General features: G+C 36.7%; 1 protein-coding gene across 1 annotated transcript in view; it reads right to left on the bottom strand.

Annotated features, from left to right (window-relative positions):
* LOC107294753 (adhesion G-protein coupled receptor V1-like) overlaps positions 1-15032 on the bottom strand; it is a gene marked incomplete at its 5' end in the record, with an annotated part of 172964 nt that extends 157932 nt beyond the window's left edge. Inside the window, 9 exon segments of the mRNA XM_015824010.1 lie at positions 2426-2635; positions 6286-7097; positions 8511-8692; positions 9235-9479; positions 10645-10860; positions 11793-12008; positions 12856-13465; positions 13968-14107; positions 14958-15032. Coding sequence (XP_015679496.1) covers positions 2426-2635; positions 6286-7097; positions 8511-8692; positions 9235-9479; positions 10645-10860; positions 11793-12008; positions 12856-13465; positions 13968-14107; positions 14958-15032 — 2706 coding nt within the window.
* Positions 15033-15935: the final 903 nt, after the last annotated feature.

The raw sequence follows: 15935 nt of genomic DNA, 5'->3' as shown, positions 1-15935 counted from the left end.
CATTCGTGGCTTTGGGGTGGACTTCCATCAGTACGCTGATGATACTCAGCTGTACATTTCCACCCCAGGCCACCCCAATGATGCCCTTGACGTGATGGCCCGATGCCTGGAGGCCGTAAGGGTCTGGATGGGGAGGAACAGACTCAGGCTCAACCCTTCCAAGACCGAGTGGCTGTGGCTGCCGGCGCCTCGGCATAGTAAGCTGACTCCGTCGCTGACTATAGGGGGCGAAATTTTGGCTCTCTCGGAGAGGGTACGCAATCTGGGGGTCCTCCTGGACTCACGGCTGACACTGGAAGACCAGTTGGCGGCCGTGACCAGGGGGGCGTTTTATCAGGTATGCCTGATCTACCAGTTGCGGCCTTTTCTGGACCGGGACGCCTTGCGCACAGTCACCCATGCCCTTGTCACCTCCCGCCTGGACTACTGCAATGCTCTCTACATGGGGCTCCCCTTGAGGAGCACTTGGAGGCTCCAGTTAGTCCAGAATGCGGCCGCGCGGGCGGTGTTGGGAGGGACTCGTCGCTCCCATGTAACACCGTTACTGCGCGAGCTGCACTGGCTGCCGGTGGCTTTCCGGGTGCGCTTCAAGGTGTTGATCATCACCTTCAAAGCGCTCCATGGCATCGGACCTGGATATCTCCGAGACCGCCTTCTGCCTCAGATTACCTCCCATCGGCCGGTACGCTCCCACAGAGTGGGTCTCCTCAGGGTGCCGTCAGCCAGACAGTGCCGGCTGGCGACCCCCAGGGGGAGGGCCTTCTCTGTGGGAGCTCCCACCCTCTGGAACGAACTACCCCCAGAGATCTGGGTGATCCCGGATCTCCCTTCCTTCCGCCGCGCCCTTAGGACATGGCTATTTCAACTAGCAGGACTGGCCTAAGGGGTAATTTTTAGCGGGGTTTTAAATATAATTTTAAAATAACAAAGGCCAATCTAATATTTCCTTTTAATTATGTTTTAATGATAGTATTTTGGTATTTTTTGTATTTGTTTTTTATCAGGCTGTTAGCCGCCCTGAGTCCGCAAGGAGAAGGGCGGGGTAAAAATCCAATAAATAAATAAATAAATAAATAAATAAATAAATAAATAAATAAATAAATAAATAAATAAATAAATAAATAAATAAATAAATAAATAAATAAATAGTGAATATAAACCTATAAAAGCTATACATTCTGCTAGTACCAGTTTTCTCATGTTCATCTTTCCAAAGATACAGTATACTCAACTTTAGCCATGAGTAGGAAACCTTTGCTAGAGAAACTGGGTCTAAAAAGCAAGCAGTAAAGCAAAAAGAGTCTCAAAAGGAGAAAGCAAAGGGGCTTCTAGTTCAGTTTCAATGACTGGGGCAGAAAAGACAAAAAGTTGGTGCAGAGAATAGGAGAGAAGGCAGCTGAGTGAATGAATGCTTGCATGTCTTTGCCAGGATGGGCTGGGCAGCTGAGGCTTCCTGGTGCATGGCAGGCAGCCCTAGAGCTGCACAATTCTAGAGATGCTTGCTAACCCATAAGAAAAGGTGTTGTGCAGTCAAAAGGGTAGAGATGGGGAAAAAATTGGTGGGTGGGGACAGTTGGAGGCAGTCCCTTACCTTACTGAGGCTAAGGGCTGGAAAGGACCAACCCTGGAATGACTTAGCTTAATGCAGTTGGCATGCCTAATGATATTATTCATTCCTAAGTAGTATTCTGGTCTCTAAGGAATGGATTCCAAACTTTAGAAATCTGAACAATGGCATTCTCCACAAATAATGTATAATATACAGTTATTGCTATTATTGTGTAATTAGTTCTGATTTATGTTGCAAATGTTGACATGATTGTACCAGAGAGATGGAAGGAATACAATTATGAGTACAAAGATCTTGTCAACCATCATATTGTTTGTGCAATTTTCTCATGCTCACAGATGGCTCTTTTTACTTATCAATTTATATTTGTTTTCATAAACTATTTATAATCATTAAGATAGAAGAGAAAGGACTAAATAGACAGACATAGAGCACCACTGCATCAATTATGACTTCCAAAAGTGATCTGTTGGTCTTCCATGTAAAAGGGTTATGTATACAAAACAGAATATAAACACAGGCTAAATCCAGATATTTTTTTCCCCATCCCTTCTATTATTGTATATCATCCCAAATCCTGAAGTCTCATCTGTTTATATTTATGTAGTATATTTCATCACAGATAAAAAAACTCCAGCCTTTTTCTCATTCATGTGTTTTCAAGTCTTTCAGAATATGGAGAATTGGCAATAAGCAGATTCCTGTGCAATTCCTCCCATATTGTAAATTTGTATATTATTCTATAATATTAATTTCTAGGGATAGAATTTTTTTCTAGATCAAGTTGAAAGAAAGCCTAAACTCAGAGATTAATCGCTCACAAAGAAAGGGAAGTGAAAATGGAGACGAACCCACCTTCATGAGCAATTACAGATCTTGAGGATGTTTGAAAACTAAGAATTCCTGCTACGTTGTCATTGGCCAAAATCACCACTGTGACAGTGGCTGAACTGAGTAAAATACGGCTACCACCTTCAGTGTGGGTCAAAGTAATCTGAATGCTTTCATCATCTTCGGGGTCAGAGTCGTCTAGAATAGTCAGAGTGACTGGCTTTTTTGTCTCACCTGATAAGAAAAATTAGAGCACTTTATGTTTTGTAGCAACCATTCCAATGTTTAGAAGAACCCTTATTTCTCTTAGATAAAAAAAGAAACTTTCTAGATAAAAGCATATAAACAAAGCAGTTTTAGCATATTTAAAACTGTTCCTTTATATTCCTTTTTACTTAATCATTGATGTTTCTTAAAATTCTCCCATGAATGTAGAAAAATATTCCTTTGCTAAAAAAAAATACTGTCTTGGAGAATTAGGATGTTAAGATATCCAAAATGTACAAAATCTTAGACAACAAATAAACCCTGTTCCCCATTATAGATGGACATGGAATCTTAAAATGTAGTATAGATTGTCCTCATTTAGCTACCACAATTGGGATTGAAAACTTGGTTGTTCAGCAAAGTTAAATACATCGACTGGGCTTATGATCTTCATCATAAATTCAAGGACTGGTTGTGAAGTTACTTTTTCCAACATTGTCGTAACTACAGACAGTTGTCAAATTAGGCAGTTGCTAAATGAGGACTACCTGTATTTCTTTCCTTGGTTATTGTAGCATGAACCAAATCAATGTCTTATTCTCTCTTCTACTGTGATGTTTTCATTTCTATTTTAAATTATATGAAAAAATCACATTGAGGTTCCCAAATATAAGAACATGTTGAATGAGATAACTGTTTTAATATCTGAAAATAAAATGCCAGTTTGACAAATTGGACTGGGATGGGGGTAAAATTGTAAACACTTTATTTATTTTAATAGGTATTTATTTAGGCTAGGCAGAGTTTTGAAGGGGACAAACCTGATCGAATTTCCAAGGTAGCATCAGAATGTAAATTTGGATCAAAATGTCAGAGAAAACCTGCTTCCTCGGTCCCTTCAGAAGAAAGCATTTAATCAATAGGACCAGAAGCATCCTGACACTGCCCAATCATAAAGGATGAGCAGAAATTGTGGAAGAAAGATAGGCCCTCAGATAACTAGGCTGTCAACTTTAAAAATGAACATGGCTGTAGTCATTTTTCAGTTGACACATAGAAAGGTGGGAGGGGGGATTGCCAGGTGCTTGGCTAGTCAAAATATTCTTTTGTCCCATGGGAACCTAGGTCATCAGCTGCTCCCGAGTCTGCAGGCTGGACGTTTCGTGAAAAGCCCACCAAGAAGATGTATTGGGGAACGTAGTTGCTTGCATAGCTTTAGAGGTGGGATTTCTTAACTTTGTATTGGGGAATTGTTATGTGTATCTTCAGACTTTGTTTCACTTTTGACGTGCCGATACTTTGTAACTAATAAACATGTTCTTTGAGGAATTTGCAAGCCTCAGAGTTCTGCTTTATTTGTCTCTGTCTGTCGGAACCTTGACATTGGCACTACAGTATGAACAAGTTTGTAGATAGTAACCCAAACCTTGAATTATACGCAGAAGGTTCTTGGTAACCAAACCAAGTCATGAAGCAGACTTGCTATGTTTTGCCTATAACTGTCTCTACCACTGCATTCTGGAGGAGCTGAAGATTCTGAGTTATCTTCTAAGGCAGCCTATGTAGAATGCACTGCTATAATCCAAAATGAGTGACCATTGTATGAATAGCGGTCCTAGGGCATCCCTATACAGATTATGATAATAATAATAATAATAATAATAATAATAATAATAATAATAATAATAATAATAATAATAATAATAATAATAATAATAATAATAATAATAAAGAAGTTGGAAGGGACCTTGGAGGTCATCGAGTCCAACCCCCTGCTCAGGCAGAAAACCCTATACCATTTTGGACAAATGGCTGTCCAGTCTCTTCTTAAAAACTTCCAGTGTTGGAGCATTCACCGCTTCTGGAGGCAGGTTGTTCCATTGGTTAATTGTTCTAACTGTCAGGAAGTTTCTCCTTAGTTCAAGGTTGCTTCTCTCCTTGATCAGTTTCCATTCGTTGCTTCTTGTCCTGCCTTCAGGCGCCTTGGAGAATAGCTTGACTCCCTCTTCTTTGTGGCAGACCCTGAGATATTGGAACACTGCTATCATGTCCCCCCTCGTCCTTCTCTTTGTTAAACTAGACATACCCAATTCCAGCAACAGTTCCTTATATGTTTTAGCCTCCTGTCCCCTAATCATCTTTGTTGCTCTTCTCTGTACTCTTTCTAGAATCTCAGCATCTTTTTTACATTGCAATGACCAAAACGGGATACAGTATTCCAAGTGTGGCCTTACCAAGGCATTGTAAAGTGGTATTAATACTTCACGTGATCTTGATTCTATCCCTCTGTTAATGCAGCCCAGCACTATGTTGGCTTTTTTGGCAGCTGCAGCACACTGCTGGCTCATATTTAAGTGATTGTCCACTAGGACTCCGAGATCCCTCTCACAGTTACAATTTTCTCATGAGATTAATTTGTGCAAATCTTTCTGACCACAAGGAAGATATGTGTCCTCAAGCAAGTGCAGTGAGTCCAAAGAGACATCCAAATTATATACCGGTTCCAAAGATGGAAGTACAACTCTGTACAAGAGTAAAGATAGGACCTGGTGGTCCTAATATCCAGTCTTGTCAGGGTTGAGCTTCAGAATGTTTCTTTTCATGCAGATACTGTAACTTCCAGATACTGAGACAAAACTTGAAAGCATCATCTGGATATCATTAGCATACAAATGATATCTGATTCCAATCCAGCAGTGACCTTACCCAATGGCCTTAGGTAGATGTTCAAAAGGAGGGGTGAGAGCATAGAGCCCAGAGGTCTCCCATGTGTCAAGACTCAACTTCTCCCCTCTTTCAACACTAACTGAAGCTGACTACAGAAAAAGGAGGGGAAATCTCTGCAGAACAATGGCATTAATTCTAATCCCCTTAGCAGTCCAGAAGGATACCATTGTTGCTAGCATCAAAACTAGTGAGAAGCCAAGAAGAACTAGGATGGTTACACAATACCCATCCCAGATTTGCCAAAAGTCCTCAGTAAGCATGATCAGTGCTATTCCCAAACTTATTACCTCCCAGTCTAAAACCTGATTAAAGGGAATCTATAGAATTCATTTGTTCCAGGGCCTGTTGAAACTGAAGACATTACCTTCTCCACAACATTTTCCCCAAAGGTAAGGGACTGGATAAAAATTGTTCATGACTCTAGGGTTCAATGCTGGTTTTTAAAGGAAAGGGTACATTGCCATCTCCTTCGAAGCAGGCAATACCACCCCATATCTCAACTATCCAAACATTTACTATAAGGACTCAAGTACACATCACTCCCTGGGTAGCAAGATTTTTGGTACCTAAATTGTTAATTGTAAACTGTCTCAAATGCATATCAAAATTACAAATCAACTTTTATTTAATACGACTGAACACTTATCGACAAGTCTACACACAGAGAGATATTTTTTATAAAGATAATTAAAATTTTAGTCATTTTGGAAAAGGTAGTATGAAATCCTTTTAAGACTCTGCATTTCAAGCGGCATAAAATACCCATATTTAATGAGTTTTAAATGCTGGAATTCAAGCCATAATTTATGGATGATAACCTTCAGTGAGATGTCATGTGTATTTTCTTACAATTTTCCTGTAAATCATTATAAAGCTTGATATATGGCAATGATTGCACAGGACAGTAGCATATTGAGTTTTTAGTTAGAGGATTCTTCCAAATTTCTTACCTTCTGCAAAAATCAGGACTTCTCCATCACCTATAAAATCCAGATTTGGGGTAGCTGTGCCACCACTAATGCTCCATTCCACCATCACCTGTCCCAGACTACCTTCTGTTCTATGTATCATCAACTGCACAGTATTCTGAGGCCATTCTTCTACTTCCACATAAAGACCATTCTCAGTTGTATGGGGACTGATGCTATAAATTACAAACACACCAAAAGCATCCCCATTCATTAGTATTACAACTGTAGAGGTGTTTGGTTGCCCTATGACTGGCTGATTTTCAATGCTGGCAGTGACATTTATCAGCATAATTTGTAACAAAGAAATGGCAAACTTCTCATCCAGTTCCGGAAAATCATCAGGTAATATGGAGACTGTGAGGTTTGCAAATTCTTCTCCTTCTTCCATGATCACCCACTGGCTGGTAACAGGCTCGTAGTCGTTATTAGCAATTGCTTGTGTACTGAAAATAGCAGTTAAGGTGGTAAGGTTTTTCTTGTATATCCAGAATCCTGAGTTGTTGGTTATTGAGCTACTCCAAGATGCCATCCAAAAACATGATGGAATTTCGGAAATACCAGAGAAATAAAAAGCTGAGCAGGCCTGCTCTTTCAAACAAAGAATAGCACAAGTGTACACAGAATCATTGGCTAGTGAAAGATTCACTCTGGTCACATGACTCTCATCTGGAATTCCTTGTATAGGTGCTTCATAATAGCATAATACATCCAGCCCTTGCTTTTGCGCAAGAGTTATGAAATCAATATCTGAAGTGCTGTAAAATATCTTCAGCTGACCAAATCTTCCGCCGCTACAAATTAAATAAATGACAAAATTAAGAACAGTTTTTGTGATATAGTTATCATAGTTAAATCTGAGGGGAACAGTTTTCGTGATATAGTTATCATAGTTAAATCTGAGGGGATGGGGGATGCAAAAAAATAAAAACAAAACATAGCTTTGAATTGTTATGTTTTAAATAGGATGCTTTACAGGATATTGTAACCTTACTTCACGCAGTGTTTCTCAACCTTGACAATTTTAGGGCATGTGGACTTCAACTCCCAGAATTCCACAGCCAGCAATACTGGCTGTGGAATTCTGGGAGTTGAAGTCCACATGCCTTAAAATTATCAAGGTTGAGAAACACTGCATGCTTAGGATAAAAAGCAGAAAGGGAAGCTAAGAAATAGGGATTAAAGGAAGGGTATTTTTCCTAGGTTTTACAATTTTATTTATTTATTTTTTGGGGGGAAATAATTAGATGTGGAGGCTTATATGTTCTAAGTTTATTCAGACTAGAAGTCCTTTTTATGATCTCATTCAAGACCATTCCCTGATGTCCTTACTTCTGAACTACATTCATTGGCGTCCTCTGATTAATTTGCTCTGTCTTCCCTGAAATGCTTCATTGGCAACATGTTTCCCCTACTTTAGAATACAGTCAGAGTTTCCAATATTCATATTTGGACACACATATGTAAAACAGCAAGTATCACAGAACACCACCCTTATTTATTTAATCTTTATGACACATAGAACCAGAAAATAAAAGTTATTATTTTGTAATGATACTGTTGATGTATTTCAGTTAGGTTTGCCTAATTACAACCTGTTGTCATAGTTCTACGCCAAATATCTGGACGCAAATAGCAATAGCACTTAGACTTATATTACACTTCACAAATAATTCATATATATATATTCATAAAGCATATATTCATATGCTAACAGATAATTTTGCATTCATTTTACATCTATGGGAGGTATATAAATATATATTAGATATGTTTTATATCTAAAAGATATCTAATATATTTTATTCTCTTAATGCCTACAAATCAGGAATATGCACACATACATACATTTAATTAAAGTTAATATATGATGAATGCTATTTGAAAAATAATATTACAATCAGTAGGAATTACTGCTTTTGAGGAAACATTCATTAGATAAGCTGCAGAATTCTCTTCCTTGCAGCAAAATCTGTACATGCCTCAAGCAATTTTGGAACTGATCAAGAAAAAATACTTTAGAATCTCTTCCCACAGTTTGGGTTTTTGAGTTTGTGTTGGTTTACTCAAAATTGTCTCATTCTTATCTACATAGAGTTTTCTACATTAAGCTGTAAATTGTAATATATTGCCATAAATAATGTGTTACAGAGAAGCAAAGTAATTATTAGCCATAAGCTAGTAAGGTATTAGGGTATTAAACAGACCTCCTTTTTACTGTTATGTTTGCGGTTGAACTTCTCTCCAATGGCTCTTGAATATGATACATGTTTTCTTGAAAGGATACTGTTCCATATGGGTTATCATTGGCAGGAATTACAATATTTGCCACTCTATCTAGTCCAATAGTACCTCCATTGGAAGCCTGAATTAATTCCACTCTGATAATCTACAAAGTATTTTGGACAAACAATTAGTATGGTGCAGAAAAATATCATTAGCTCCATGGTTTGATTCCAAAATTAAACATGGCCACAAAATACCTAAACAAAACATAAGTTCTTATTGAGATTCAAGGTATTAGCAATTTAAAATGTAAAATTTTCTCAAGCCTATGATCAAGAAAGTTCTAGTGGTACACAAGGAAACAATTTTCACCCCTGCAGCAGCTCAGTATAGTTTTTGAAATTTTTTTCTAGAAGGTAAGAGACCTATAGATCAACATTCGAGAACTGAGAATTCAGCAATTATCTTATCCTATAGCAAAAAGTTTTCTCGGATTTCTGCTCTCCCCACAATCAATGGATATTTCCATTTTCTGTAGCATTATTAACATTATTATTACTATCATCACCAATGTTCCATAGTATTGCATTTTCACAAGTCCAATATTTGTACCTAAGATTTTTACAAACAAGACTTTTACACACACACATACACACACACACACACAATTCTTCTTTTCACATTTTGTCTTATTTCTTAGCTTACCTCTTCAATTTCTGGAACATCATCATTCAGAATCTCTAATGTCAAGTTCTTCATGGTTTCCCCAGGGGAAAATTGAATATTGCCTAAGAAGACTTTCAAATCACTGGCAGCAAATTGCCCATCAATGGTAGCAATCCATTCAATAGTCACATTGCCAAGTGTTCCAGCATTGCGAATAACTGGCAGATCTATCAACACTCTATTGGCTTCAGGTTCTTTGACAACTATATTAGTGGTCTGGAAAACTAATAATATGAAATTTTAATTTTTTCACTGTAGTTTATTGTTTCTGTTCATTACATACTTTTAATACATATCTTAATTAGAAATTTAATTTTTATAATCAAATGCAAATAATCAGTGGATTTTTTAAGTTACTGCATATTATAATTTTGAGTAGGTCTTCCTAAATTAACAATCAAAGCTTGTATTGTCCACTCCAACAGCATTAGAGCAAAAGTGGGGGAATCAATGGAAACCCAGCACCAGAAATGCAGCACCTGCATTTTTGCTGCCCAAGTAGCCTCATCCTCATTCAAGCAAGAGGCAGCAGAGTCCACAGAACAGAACATTATGACTTTAAGGTAGAGACAGTACTGATAAATCTTCTACAAATGTCTTTGTTTAATAATCTCTCTTTAATGGAAACTTGAAGAATAGGAAAATGAAAATGTTCATAAAATGTTTCTAATCCAACTCTTAAATATTGCAAAATTTCCCTGCTGGCCCAGAATGCTAGCTAGCTCAATCTTTCTCCAACTGTTGGTTAACAAAAGTGAATAATGGTCTATGCCCTTAATATCACTGTATTTAAATATTTATATTCTTATTTGATTACTAATTGCTTGAGGGGAATAGGAAGAATATAAACCTTTTAGCTTCACCAGAACCCTGTGAAGTAGACTAAAAAGTAGGTTAAAAACAGGGTCTGCTCCTCCCCTCTCTCTTTTGATTTGTATTCATCTTGCTTTTGTAAAATCTTCTATAATACCACAAAAGGATAGCCTGATTTTACAGAGTGTACAAGAGACATAGGCAGCCTTAAGATTTAGGAAAGGGAGGCAGAGAGGGGGCGCAGAGAGAAGGACTAAAGTCTTCTTTCTGGGGGTCACCGTACTTCTCATGAGAGAAAAAAAGATTACATGGGTTGTAATCTTTAGTTTAAGTCTTAAATTTTAAATTGTAAAGTCCAGTGTGAGAGTACTGACAATAATCTACAATACTTAATCACGGTTTCTGAGGAAGTATTTTCAAAAAAGGAAGAAGTGGCCAGTTGTAAGATAAAATATTTTGAAAAGAAATATTGTTGAGATGAAAGGTAGATTTAAACATTAATTAAATTTATTGTGATATTCTTGAATTCATAGATGGTTTTATTAATAATTTATTAATATTTAAATGCCACCTTACCAAAAGAACCAAATGGATCATCCGAAGCCTCAACAGTTATAACTGCCTGAGTTAGACTCCCGAGTAGTGCTCCGCCTGTTGTCTGATTGAGCAGCTGCACAAGGAAGGACTCCTCTGTTTCAGGGTTAATATCATTAATTATATAAATTGGCACAGCTTTGCTGGTCTCTCCTTCTAGTAAGACAACATCTGAGGAAGCTATACTGTAGTCTTCACCTGTGTATAACAAAGATGCCTATTCAAAAACATGATGATACTATTTCTTTATATTATTTGAAATTCAGGTCTGATGAGCAGAATCTACGAGGAAGGTTGGAGAAGGTAATACAAAATATGCTTGCAATAATGCATTCATGTTTTTAGTCATTCTATATTTCATATTGCTACAACACAAACCTTCTTTGAAGAAATAATGTTAGGGCACATGGTCTACTGAAAACAGGTATCCAAAATAGAGTGTATATAGATAATTGATATTGTCTGCTCTGAATTTTTTTTCCAAAAACTGGCATGCCTTGTCATCAAATTAATTTGTTTTACCATGAGAACAATATATCTGGAAAACCTGGAAGATGATCTTAGGTTAATTAACACAATAGGTTACAAGCAAATTTAAATTAAAACATATGACAGAATGATCATGTAAACCTGAATTCAGCAAAAGACCATGTATGCCATGCTGTATGTTTTTCTTTTTATTCTATGCTGAAACATTTTTTATATCTTACATTATAAAGCCATATTAGCAGATATCAGAATGAAGCAGGAAGGTAAACATTTCAGTCACCTGGCACAAGAGGCTACACTGGATTATAATATCCTTCCTGCCTTATCTACACATTGAGATGGATGGCATCAAGAAGGAAGACTATGTATTTAACGTGCGCTCGCCATTTCAGATCTTTTGCCTCAATCTATGGATGTAGTTAGCAAAAATGAGTGGTGGGAACAGACCAATGAATACAACTCCATTTTATTATTGATATGGTTTGAATTGGACGGGCAACAAATAACAAAGAAACATTTGAATTTGCTTAAGGATTCTATGACATGCAGGCTTATTCCATATAAGGCTTTCTGATACTATTCTTGCCATTTGCTTATAGCTGTTGTACATTTTTGCCATTGCATTGTAATCCATCTCTTACCAGCAGTTGCTGTAATTGGCACTGCTCTAAATTTCACCGAAACATCTGCAAAGATTCCTCCAGTCCTTGTGACATTGATTATTGGTCCAATATAATTTTCAGGTACTTGGACAGCTGGTGCAGAGAGCTGTAATGTTCCAAAAGCATCATCATTGGCATTGATAATTATATGAGCAATTGTATTAGTGGTAGATCCAAGGCGAGGAGAATCTGAAACTAAAATAGAGAAGAATTTGAAGGATTTCCAATTTAACAATATACTAGAATTTCATACATAAAATAACCACCTTATATCTACTGTTGTGGAAAAGTAAGCAATGATTTTCTAAGGACATTTGTTCTGATTTGCAGTAATTATAGCAATGTTATTTGCATAGTCCAAATAACCACTAATGTACAATATACAGAGAGAGGAAGATAAATGTGGAATATTTATGGCTTATTTCCATTGGATTATTACCACATCATTTCTAAAAATACCAGCATGGATCTTGTCACTTCATGGCTAATAGAAAGAATTTCATTTCTTTATCAATGTGGTATCTATGTTATGGAAATGTGAGGATATGCACATCACAGTCTACCTGCTCTGCTATAACTTCAGTTATTACTTTCCTCTATTATTCAGTTGTTTCTACTAGTCAGCTTTAGTTTTACAGTAAAGTGAATCTCTGACATTAATCAGCAGCAGATTCTACAATTGGATTTGCCATGGTTAAAAAAAAAAAACCCAAGACACAGAATAGTCATGGTTGTGTGTGAACATGTGTAAATGAGGAAGTTAATCTTGATTCTTGGTGACTACATAGACAAGTCCATCCATTTTTGTTGGCAACTTTTTCAGAATTATTGCCTTCTTTCTAGAGCTGAGAAAGAGTGGCTCAAAGTCAACCAGCTGGCTTCTGTGCCTAAGACAGGACTAGAAAACAGATCATTCCTAGCTCAGTACCTTAACCAAAGTGGTTTTAGTCACGTATAATGTTGCTAAATATAATTCTGTAAAGAAAATATAATTTGAGTTATGCTTTAAATATTACTGAACAAAAGACAGAGTTAGCCTTACTTGGCTGATGACTGACTTCTCCTATCAAAGTAGCACCAAGAAGCTCAACAAATACAGATTCAGATTGCTCTGGTTCATCATCATCCAGAATAGGGAGGTGTAGTGTAGCTTCACTTTCGTTGGCTGGAAGGATTACAAATCCTGAAATGGGCAGATAATCTTCCCCCAATGTTGCCCTTGCAATATTTGATGGCAGATAGAGTGAGTCATCTTCATCATACATGGTTCTATATGTAACCTTGACCACTCCTAACTGACCTTTCAACCTTACTATTGTTAGGGTGACATTCTTGGTTGCTTCCTCAACTTTAATTGGCCTATTTTTTTCAGAGAAAATCAAAAGTCCGTATGGGTCATCATTTGCAAGAATAGTCAATGTAGCATTTGTGTGAACATCAAGCCGCCCATGTGTAACATTAATGATATAAACTGAAAATGTCTTGTCTAGTTCTGGAATTTCATCAGGCAAAATATGTACAGTTAAATTTGCTTTTCTTTGCTCCACGTGGAATGTTATGTTGCCACTTGTGGCAGTCACATCTTCAGTATCATTTGGCACTATGAACCAATATAATGTCACCTGAGACAATGCACCATGATGTCTAATAACCTGAAAAGCAAAGCAATATTTCATCACTATTGTATCATGTAAGACAAATAACTAAATCACTTAGCTAGACAAAGATTCCTACGCCACTTTACATATTACACAGATGCATGTTTGCAATTTTAATCAGCAAAATAAATTTGAGACAAGATTCCTAGGCAGTTTTTATAACCTTTCTGCCATACATTCATAATTCCCTGTCTCGTGACCTTTGTATATAATTATCCTGTCAATCTTGCATCTTGACACTGAACTGGAGTATCACTAATATGTATGCTACTGGAGTATCACTAACATGAATGCTATAAGTGAATAAAAAATAAGGTATTCCAATATCCTGTCATAAAACTTAAGTATCCCTGCCTATTAGAAGGGTGAAAATAGAGATTATGACAACTAGTTTTCAGCAAAAGAAATCCTATTTTTGAAAAAAGAATATAACCATGGAGGATTTCTATAACAAGTAAAGTATGCAAATGCAAGAGTAGTATTTGGGACTGTAGACCTCAAATGTGATGGTTCCTCTTCCATCTTCAGGCTCCACTCCACTTTGAGAGAGGGATTCAGCACTGAACTCAAAGACCCCATGCGCATCGTCAGAGGCTTCAATAGTCACTATGATATGAGATGCTATTCCCAGATTGCCTGCTGATATGAAGGATAAAAATATATATTATACATCAATTCTAACAAATTAATTGGATCACATCTTCACTTATAATACCCAAAGTTTAGTATCCAGTATCAAAATAAATGTAACTGAGCTGAAACAGATGTTATTTAATATATCTCAAAAGGTTTGAGTTGCAACCCTAAACACACAGGCAGGTATAGATAAACATTATTTAGAAAAAGTAGTTTTTCTGACACTGCCTCCCTACAGCATTCATCTAACATTGAAAATCCTCTTCCATAGATTAGACGATATTAAATGGAATAAATTCCATTATTGGAATATACCTCCAACTGGAGGTATTTCAAAGGAGTCCTCTTTTTTCAACTCAATATTATTGTTTAACTTATCCAAGCAAGCTTCCCTGCCTTTTCTGGGTCTGGAGAAGAATTGGGAAACAGAGGAGTCTTTAAAACCATTTTGTATGTAAATCATCCTGACAGAAATGTGGGAGGCTGGCATGGGAGCTTTCTTACCATGCCAGGGGCAAAGGGGATCTGAAAAGTGCCTTCGAACACAGAGACCTTTCTTTATGTCCCCAGAAAAGAAATCTGGTAATATACTTAGAAAATAAACAGCTGACTTTGAATAAGAAGGGGGAAAGGCTAAGTTCTTATTAAGGTATGATTGTACATTATTGTATAGTTTCTTTTAAAGTAGTGTTTAACATGTGCCGATTTCAACTCTCAGCATTCTGCAGCCAGAATGCTGGGAGTTGAAATCAACACATCATAAAGTTGACAAATTTGAAAAAAAAAAACGGTTTTAAAACAGTGAACCATAGCTCTGAGAAAGGGGGAAAGTCCAGAAATCACTGCTTACCATATTGATGGACAGGAGGAAGGAAGTAGAAATCACCATCACCACTACCACTGCCACCATTAAGGAATTCAGAAACTTTAAAAAGACAAAGATACACAATACATATACATATATAAAATGCAGATGATAGATAGCATTTCAAAGTATTTGGGACAAATGTAAACAAAGAAGATAAACTTGAAAAAATTAAAAGAATTTTGAAACCTTAAGTTACTAAAAGCCAAAGGTGATATTTTGTTTGTTAGCTACCTGTATCAACTATCTTTAACTAAGAATGATAGATACTTGATAAGTAAAAAAGCAAAGAAAGTGGAAAAGGCAGATCAAAATTCTCTGAATTGGTATGTTATGAAAATAATACTAAAACAAATAAGGAAATTTATTTACTAATAGAATAGACTACCTCAAATTGAGCTTAACTCCATGCAGTTTTCTTCACAACAAGGCAAAAGCACTTTTACATTGCCCTCAATATTCTTATTATTTTTTACAGTCTAGTCTATATAGCCCAAGAATTTCTGGGGGTGCCTTGGCTGACTTTTTAACGAGATTCGATTTTTTTTTTAAAGATCAGCCAGAAGTACATGCAGCAAAAGAAGGGCCTGTGCAAAAATACTTCCATGGCATTAGAAGTAATCAACGACAGGAACTGGCTTCAGTTCTGGAGTTACCATAAAGCTACTGAATACTTATTATTTTAAGTTTTGAAGAAGCTTCAGATATTCATGTGTCAAATAAAGTGATGGTTATAACAGAGACCCCACTATCGTGGTACCTGACAACATACACTGTATAGTATCTATTTTACATGGAGTATTTTGTTTAACAAGAAATGCAGCTAATATCTTCAACAGAAAATTAAAAATCTAATGCTTTTTAAAAAGAAAATTCAAGTTATTTATGAGAGTTTCACCAGAATAAATTAAATGTAACTAAATTTCAGTCCCCAAAGAGACAGAATATATTATTATTATTATT

This window comes from Protobothrops mucrosquamatus, unplaced genomic scaffold (assembly GCF_001527695.2).
Source record: "Protobothrops mucrosquamatus isolate PMUCROS unplaced genomic scaffold, P.Mucros_1.0 scaffold2076, whole genome shotgun sequence".
In the NCBI taxonomy this organism is placed as follows: domain Eukaryota; kingdom Metazoa; phylum Chordata; class Lepidosauria; order Squamata; family Viperidae; genus Protobothrops; species Protobothrops mucrosquamatus.
This window is presented reverse-complemented; position numbering and strand designations above follow the sequence as displayed.